Source organism: Chrysochloris asiatica, unplaced genomic scaffold, assembly GCF_000296735.1.
Source record: "Chrysochloris asiatica unplaced genomic scaffold, ChrAsi1.0 scaffold00060, whole genome shotgun sequence".
NCBI classification, from domain to species: Eukaryota; Metazoa; Chordata; class Mammalia; order Afrosoricida; family Chrysochloridae; genus Chrysochloris; species Chrysochloris asiatica.
Genome location: NW_006408578.1, coordinates 4,328,658 through 4,337,751, shown reverse-complemented (window position 1 = coordinate 4,337,751; position 9,094 = coordinate 4,328,658). Strand labels below are relative to the sequence as shown.

Here is a 9,094-nt window from a genome sequence, read left to right as displayed (position 1 = left end):
TAGAAATTAGTATATAAAATCTATTGCTTAAGATGAGGCTAAAAGTTGTGGTTAAGGTTTTTAATTGCTGTTGTTGACTGAAGAAAAATGCAAAGTAAAATAAGTTTGTAGTAGCGTTATAGGCCAGTGGGTGGTTTTTCATTTTTCTTTAGCAATGAAACCCTTTATTTAGAGCAAATATATACATGGCAACTTTATTAGACAAAACCAGCGTTATCAGCTAAGGCTGAAATTCTGCTGAATGTTTTCCTTCTCACCTACCACCAGTAGAGAGAGAGACAGAGCCTGATGGTTAATAAGACGCTGTGTTCAGACTGATTTAACTCACAGACTCGAATGTGGTAGTTCATGAGTTCAAGCCCGCCAGCCACTCTGCCGGGAAAAGATGAGGCTTTCTGCTTTGTCAGAAATTTGAAGCCACAGAAACCCTATACAGCAGCATAGCTGTGAGTCAGAACCAACTGGACTTCACTTAACAGCAACAACAATGTGTTAAACAGGAGTCCTGAGCTGGCAATGTAGGATTAGCAAGGAACTGCATACCACTTAGTCGGTGGTTCAATCCACCAGCCGCTCCTCAAAAACTGTATACAGGGTCGCTATGAGCCAAAATCAGCTGGACCACACTAAACAACCACAACAATGTTTTCCATCTGTGTCACTTCAGAAAGCCCAGGTCTTTCTGGAGCATTATTTTTGTGGGGTGGTATCCAAAGTTCTAGAGAGCGTGGTAACTAGATTTGAGTTTACCTGGCGCGACAGAAGAAGAGTTGAGAATAGGAGGAAGAAATGGAATATGTGGCTAATTGCCTCTGTAAACAATTGCCCCCTTTACCATGAGATGAGAAAAACCAGATGGTGCTTGGCTGCTACTAAGGAACATTTTAATCAATAGATCTATGGAAGAGTTCTGATTAAAGGGGAGAAAATGTAGACCAGAATTTCAAATTTCAGAATCCAGAATTTCTGGAGTCAGAGAGGTTGCAATACCTCTGTGCTAATACCCAAAAATAACCTTTAAACCTTATAGCCAAAAATACTGTTAAGCTTAACACTATTAAGCTTTCCTAGTTAAAAACAAACAAAACCTGACTTGAGCATGGTGCTCTTTTTGAAACTATATGAGAATTTGTTAAAGAAAACAAGTGTAATTTGCTACAATTTGAGGAACTTGACTTATACTTATGGATGTAGTAGCTCAAAATACCATCTGAGAAGGAAGGAGTCTTCACATCAAGGATCAATTCTGTCCCCTCTGTGCACAGGGTTGATAGGGACAGGCAACGTAAGACATTGGCTACTTAAAATGAGAGGGCGATAAAGGCACGAAGTGACTGGCTTACAAGTTTTCAAGAAGGAGTTTAATTTCATAGTGTGCAGAGGAAGGTAGAATCCTCACTGAATAGGTCTCATCTTGTCTAGACAGGTCTGGTGAAAAGAGACGGGGATAAGATTCATATGAGTCAATAGTGAGTAATTGTTATCATGACTAATTGTGATTGTCACCACTGTAAAGGTAGAAGTTTTGTAATGTAAAAGGGGGAGTAGTTAATCTTATAGTTCAGGAACAGAGGACCCTAGAACCATCAAGGGAGAAAAGCATGAGCGGAATGTGGGACCTTCTCCAGAAAAGCAGTGACACCAGAGATGGAAGCAGAGATGAGGACATGGAGAGAGGGAACAGCGGAGGACTCTAAACTTTCTCTAGAAAGAGAAAGACTGTGTGTTGGCAGCCAGGAGACAGGCTTGCAGAATATGCCCCTTGTTTGTTTAAATTATTATATATTCCTGAATGTTTTGGTGTACATCCAAAAAAAAAGAGAGCGAATAGAAGCAAATGCTGTTGAATGATGATGCATGGAGAGGATTGTAATCATTGCAATGAAATGAAATACAATAGGATGAGTGTAAAACCGATGATCTCCCATGTAAACTATCACTCAATTCACAATGAAAACTTGAAAAAACTCACATCAACTCAAAAAATTATCTATGAACACAGTGAGTTTATGTAAATGGGGAGAAATATCTCAAAGAAGGAGGGTGAGAATGGTTTTAGAAATCAAAGAATGAAGTTAGTGTCAATGAATTGTGCAGGTAGAGACTGTTGTTGACTTGGTGTGTTTACTGTGTATAATCTCAAGAACAGCAAAATAAATCCCCTGTGTTTTCTTCTAAGAGTTTTATAGTTTGGGATCTCATTTATGTCCTAAATCCATTTTGAATTAATTTGTATATATGTTGTTGTTGTTGTTAAGTGCCATGGAATCAGTTTCGACTCATAGCAACCATGTATGGGGTTTCTGAGGAGAAGCTGGTGAGCTTGAATCACCAATCTTGTGGTTCAAAGTGACTTTGCCATCCAGTGCATTAACCCACAGTGATACACCAGGACTCCTTTTTTTTAGTATATAGTGTGAGGTAAAGGAGCACCATGGCTCTGTAGGATAAGCACTGGACTGCTAACCACAAGGTCGGCAGGTCAAGTCTACCAACTGCTCTGCAGGAGAAAAATTCGGCGTTCTGCTACTGAAAAGATTTGCAGCCTCAGAAACCCTATGTAGGGTTGCTATGAGCTGGAACCAACTCGATGGCATTTAACAGCAACAACAACAGTGGGAAGTATGGATCCGTTTCATTTTCTGTACATGTCTCAGCACATTTATTAAAGAGACTCTTCTTTTCCCTCATTGAATGGACTCTTGGAAAAACTCAGTTGACCATAATGTATTAATTTACCTCTGGACAACAAACCAATTCTATTTCATTGGTCTGTATGCCTATCATTTTATCAGTACCAGGCTGTTTTGATTACTGTAGCTTTGTCATATGTTTTAAAGTCAGAGAATATGAGTCTTCTATATTGATGTTCTTTTTAAAGATTGCTTTGTCTATTGGGGTTCCTGGTCATGCCATATAAATCTGAGGATTGGCTTTTTTCATTTTTGCAAAGAAAGATGTGGGAATTCTGACCCCAGGTTCTTTTGAGGGAGAGATACCACAATATTCTGTTTCTCCTCGAAGGGCAGTAAGGATGAGATTTTTATCTTCCTCCAGGTCATAATGAGTTTTCTACCTTTAGGAATTCTTAAGGCTTTCTGGCTTCCAACTTTTTTCCCCTCAAGCGATTCTTCCCACTAGACAAGAATACCTATCAGTAACTTCACCCCTAATTCCCAACTGTGATACCACCACCAGCGCTGTCCATACTTTTATAGAAACCAGTGCTAACTAAGCTGAGTGCACGGGAGGAGTGAAGACAAAGGTGGAGAAAACACAGACCATTGAATTGTTTTTTGTTTTTTTTTTTAATTTTCCATCCTCACTTCCCGTAATACATAGTGTAGAAATCCAAGCATAGTTGGAATTCAGCATTCCTAGCTGGAGTTCTGGTGTGGTGCTGTGGGTTAATGCGCTGGACTGCAAAGTTGGTTTGAACCACAAGGTTGGCGGCACAAGCTCACCAGCCACTCCTCAGAAACCCTATACAGGGCCTCTATGGGTCAGAACCAACTCGGCGGCACTTAACAACAATCTGATAGAAGGTCTGTGGGCCAGTCACCGTTTACCAACTATTCCATGTATGTCCCTAGATCCCATCTAGCCTATACTTCATATTCCTGTTTGATTGGTCATTTTATTAAATTAGGTGGCAGATGGACCTTCTTAAATTGTCACTGTCTATGGATGGTGCAAATAATTAACACGCTCAGCTACTAACTGAAAAGTTGGGGTTCAAATCCACCCATAGGCACCTGGGAGTAAAGGCCTGACCATCTACTTCTGAAAAATCAGCCACTGAAAACCCTGCGGAGCACAGTTCTATTCTTCTGATACATGGGGTCGCCATAAGGTAGATGAAGTCCACGCCCTGGTAACTGAATTCACTGCTAAAGTATAAATAATAAGATGCTTCATTTTAGTAATTAATTATGTGATTCAAGTGGGTTTAGTTCATTGTCTCAAACATCATAGCTCATAATGTGTTAACTGGATTTTCCATTTATGTCACTGAGGAGTTATTGGCAAAACACCAAGGGAAAAACAGCTCTTTAGAAACAAGGGAAGGAAGTTCATTGAGTTTATATTGCTGTTATTAAGTGCTGTGGAGTTGATCCTGACTCCTAGTGACCCTGTGTAGTTTCCAAGGAGCGACTGGTGGGTTTGAACTGCCGACCTTGTGATTTACAGTCCAGTGCTGATCCTATAGTGCCACTAGACGTACCAATAATTTAAAACATAATTGAAAATTTCAAAGGAGACTCTCATGCATTCACATGTTATAGGGAGATTTCTCTTGGATAATATCACTTCATGTAAGATTTATTGATGTGCAGTATAACCTCATGCTCCTTTCCATCATCAACAGCACACATTTTGAGTGTGCGTTGACTTGCCTGTGTTTAAAGATTCCTTCAGCGAAAGATAAAAATTTCACTTCGAGTTAATCTGGAAATGAATCACAAAATTTAACTATGTCTTTGTGACTCAATATTATCACTAAGTTTGCTGGACTTCACTCAGTTGTTGTTGTTAAGTTCATTGAGTTGGTTCTGACTCATATTGACCCATATAGGGTTTCCGAGGAGCATCTGGTGGATTTGAACCCCCAACCTTGCTATTAGCAATCCAGTGCCGATCCTAGAGCACCATACCAGGAGTCCACTCAGAACCAGTTCTAAAAACAACTCTATAAAATCACCATTTTATTTTTGAGGAGATGCATTTTCTAATTTTCTAACAATGAACTTATTTGGCCTTTATTAATAAAACTGTTTATATATGTGTGAGTTGGCTCAATTTAAGAGGTAAAGCTAGGAACATCATACTCACTGCTTCATAAAAAGTTACCCTACAAAAATCCAGACTGGGATTACCTGTGGCTCCCTGCTGACCATCTAGCATTGTCCTCTGCAGAGAAGCTATCCATACCTACAAGGCAATTCCTGGCCATGTTTGCTCTAATGGCTCATGCTGGGGTGTCCACCCTTCTGTTCGTCCCATCTCTTCCCTTTCACTATAGCCCCATCCACAGCATTTCAAACATGCTGCTGTTCTCAGTCCCTGTCAATCGTTTGAAATCAAGTCAGCTTTCTCATGGCGACCCCGTGTGTTACAGAGTAGTACTGCTCCTTAGGGTTTGCTTGACTGTAATGGTTATGAAGTCATGGTGTGGCTCTGTAGGATAGGCATTCGCCTGTAAGGTCAGTTTGAAATGCAAGGTCGGTGGTTCAAGCTCACCATCTACTCCTCAAAAGCCCTATACTGGGTTTCTCCTCATGGGAACCAACTCAATGACACATAACACCAACAACAGCAGTCTTTCCGGAAGCAGATTGCCAGAGCTGCACCACTGGGTGTGTTCAAATGGCAACCATTTGGTTCATGTTGTTAGTGCCATTGAGTCAGTTCCGACCCATAGCAACCCTGTAAAAGGTTTTCGAGGAGCAGTTGATGAGCTTGAACTGCCGATCTTGCAGTTCAAGCCAACTTTGCAGTCCAGTGCATTAACCCACAGCGCCACACCAGGATAATGTTGTTGTGAAGTGCCGTCGAGTCGGTTCCGACCCATAGCGACCCTGTACAGGGTTTCCAAGGGTGTAAATCTTTACGGGAGTAGAAAGCCTCATCTTTCTCCCGCCACCAGGATAATAGTAGAACACAAACCACTTAGGCCAACCTGGGACCTTACGTCTATGCCAACCACCTTAATAGCTTAGAAAGCTAGAATCTCTCATCTTTTTCATTCCTGGATCTCTGTTACAGATTGATCCTTTGACCTCTTCTATGAGGTTGCAAATGAATTTCCCTTTAGCACTTGGGAGTTCGTGATCTGAACTAGAAAATTGCATGGAATGAATTCATAGCGCTCGTTTTGTTCTGCTGCCACCATCAAGAAACTCAGCTTTCCTATAATGATCAGCTCTAAGAAATGATAACAAATGGCATTTTAATTGCCTGGTAGACTTTGTCTCTTAGGTCTGGACAACTGGGTTTTAGAACATTGATTACCCTTTAATTTCCTAATGTGACATGGCTGCATTGGTTTTTCTATGGTGCCTTGGCCCAAATTAATTTCCTCTTTCCTCCTTCTCTCTTTGTCAACAGCTCTGAGCAGCGGGTCCCCTGTTCCACCTCTTACCATAGCTCTGGTTTGCACTCGGGTGATGGGATCACAAAAGGACCTCTGGGCCTTCCGGAAATAAGACAAGTGCCAACTGTTGTGATTGAATGTGATGACAATAAAGAAAATGTGCCTCATGAGTCAGACTACGAAGACTCTTCTTGCCTGTACACAAGGGAAGAGGAGGAAGAGGACGAGGATGAGGATGATGACAGCTCATTGTATACCAGTATGTCCTTCCAATCTCTGTATGGGGGATGCGTGGTAATATGGATGGAGAAGGCTCTGTGTTCTAATCCTGGGTCTCATGTTAACTGGCCCTGGGTAGCTCCATTAACTTCGTTGAGCCTTGGTTTTTCAATCTAAGTCAAGAAGAGCTATGCCTGTTAAATGCCATCATAGCTCTAAAGAATTGTAATACCATGCTACCATCTTCTCCCTCTTCAGATCTTTCTTTCTTTGATGGTTTCCCTTGAAATGCAAACACACTCCCCTTAAAAAAAAAAAGGAGAGGTAAAGATCTAAAAGCTTGTTCTAGTTCAGAAAACACTTAAAAATACTAACCGTTATGGATGCAACAAATTCACTTGTAAGCATACTTCAGCAACTTCAGAAGGGCTAAATTTAAATTTCATATTGAAGGCCTTTAAAATGAAGAAAGCCAAGTTTAAAATCCTGTCATACTGGCCATAAATCATGAATAAATTTTAATTATATGAATACAGCCTGGTATTGGATCAGCCATTAAGTAGATGCATTTCTAATACTAGGCATGTATATATACTATACCAACCAGTTAGTGGATATAGAATAGAGTCTTTGGGTAGTATAAATGGTTAACTCTGTTAGTCACTAGTCAAAAGGTTGGGAGTTCAAATCCACCCAGAGTCATCTTGGAAGAAAGGCCTGGAGATTACTTCCAAATAATTAGCCTTTGAAACCGTGTGAAGTACAGGTCTACTCTAAATCCATGGGGACACCAAAAATTGGAGTTGACTTGATGGCAACTGGAGCAAATATATACTATATGCCTGACTATATGCTGAGATTGTATTGTCTACATAACAACCCGGTGCCATGGGGTACTATCACCCCATTGTACAGATTATGGGAAGGAATGGTAAGTAACTTGCCATAGTCTCACATCTTCTAAGTGGCAGTGCTGGGATTTGATGCCCAATTTGCCTGATTTGAATACCCATGCTCTCAATGGAGGGAGGAGGAAGACACAGCGAAATAAAATCCAAAGATGTCCCCAAACCTGGTGTTTTCTGGTATGTTCCTCTTATTTGTACTCTCCAGACTTCAGAGAGAGCATGGTTTGAGATCTAGGAAGAGTACTGGTGTGACCGTGTAGAGAGGGCGTTGGAGTGATGTCGAGAGGACTGTGGAGGAGCAGCCAAAAGCCAAGTGGTCCACAACAGGAGAAGCTGTTCAGCTTCTGTTCATCATTTTGTGCCTGGATAACGAATTCTTTATATCAAGCTTTTGCAAACTCTACTGACTGCTTGGACCCCCTCTTGTAGGGAGCTGTCCCGTGCATTACAGGAAGTTTAGTGCTGTAAGTTGGGCACTAGGCTGCTGACTGCAAGATTGGCAGTTCAGACCCACCAGGTGCTCCATGGAAGAAAGTGGAGGCTTTCTGCTTCCGTAAAGATTGACAGTCTTGGAAACCCTCTATAGGGTCACCATGAGTTGGAATTGACTCAATGGCAGTGGGGTTGGGAGTTTTGCATGTGTCTTCTATCCACTCGATCACAGTAGTGAGCCTTCCTTCCCAGTTAAGACCATCAAAAATGGCTCCAGGCATTTCCAGATGTCCTCAAGGAGCAGTGAAGTAGTATCAAGAGGTTTCCAAGGAATGACTGATGGGTGTGAACCACTGACCAGTCAATTAACTTAGCCTATAGTGCCACACCAAGGAGCTCTGGTAGTGTAGTGGTTATGAATCGAGCTGTTAGCCTCAAGGTCAGCAGTTTGAAACTACCAGCTGTTCCGTGAGAGAAGAAGGAGGCTTTCTGCCCCTGTAAAGATTTACAGCCTCGGAAACCCTGTATAGGGTCGCTATGAGTCGGAACCGACGCCACGGCACACAACAACAACAACAGTGCCACACCAGGACTCCATTTGTTGAGAAGAATCATGGATTTCTACTTAAGGAGAGCATGCCCTGACTGCTGAGAACCCCTCATGTTAAAAAGCCAGAACAATCCCAGAAGAGCATTACCTATATTTCAAAGACCTCCTTTCCATTCCCATCTCAAAGTGGCCTCTCTTTGCTCAACTTTATTTTCCTTCATATACCTTCAGCTCTGAGGAAGCTGGTCTTTCTGTCTCTTGTGGTTACTTGGTTCCTTTCACCTCCGAACCTTGGCAGATGCAGATCCCTACCAGAAAATGCCCTTCCTCCTTCTTGATGTGTCTCATCCATCCTCCAAGGGTCTGTTCAAGGCTCTGCTCCTCCAGCAGCTTCCAGTGGTCACCGGAGGCCTCTTGTCCTTTTTTTCATGTCTGTACTCCACTGCATTCTTTGGCCTGGCCTGCCTGCCCACCCCTATGGTGTGACCACACACTGGAGCTCCTGGAGAGCAGAGCCCCAATCACAGGCTCCCCAAGTGCCCCACACACACCCAACACAGTGCTAAACATGTGTAGGGTCTGTTAGAGGAATAGGTATAGTTTCATGCACGAACTCTACCCAAATGCCAATGGTTCACATGCTCAGCTGCTAATGGAAAGGTGGGAGGTTCAGTCCACCCGGCGGTACCGGACAAGCTCCTTCTAATAAATCAGCCACTGGAAACAGGGTGGAGGGTCACACTGGAACGTCTTGGATAGAGTAGGAGAAACATGTAAAATACAACTCAAAATCATGAAAAGACTAGGCTTACCAGTGGATAGAGTCAGGTGGAACCCTGAGACTATGGCCCTTAGTCACCCTTCAGGTCTGGATATGAGCTCACTCCCCTA

The 9,094-nt window shown here is 42.3% G+C and overlaps 1 protein-coding gene across 1 annotated transcript in view; it reads left to right on the top strand.

Annotated features, from left to right (window-relative positions):
• Positions 1–9,094, top strand: part of PHACTR1 (phosphatase and actin regulator 1) — a 765,475-nt gene that overhangs the window by 696,329 nt on the left and 60,052 nt on the right. The window contains exon 9 of the mRNA XM_006864086.1: positions 6,109–6,353. Within this exon, the coding sequence (XP_006864148.1) occupies positions 6,109–6,353 (245 nt within the window). The remainder of the gene's footprint in view (positions 1–6,108; positions 6,354–9,094) is intronic.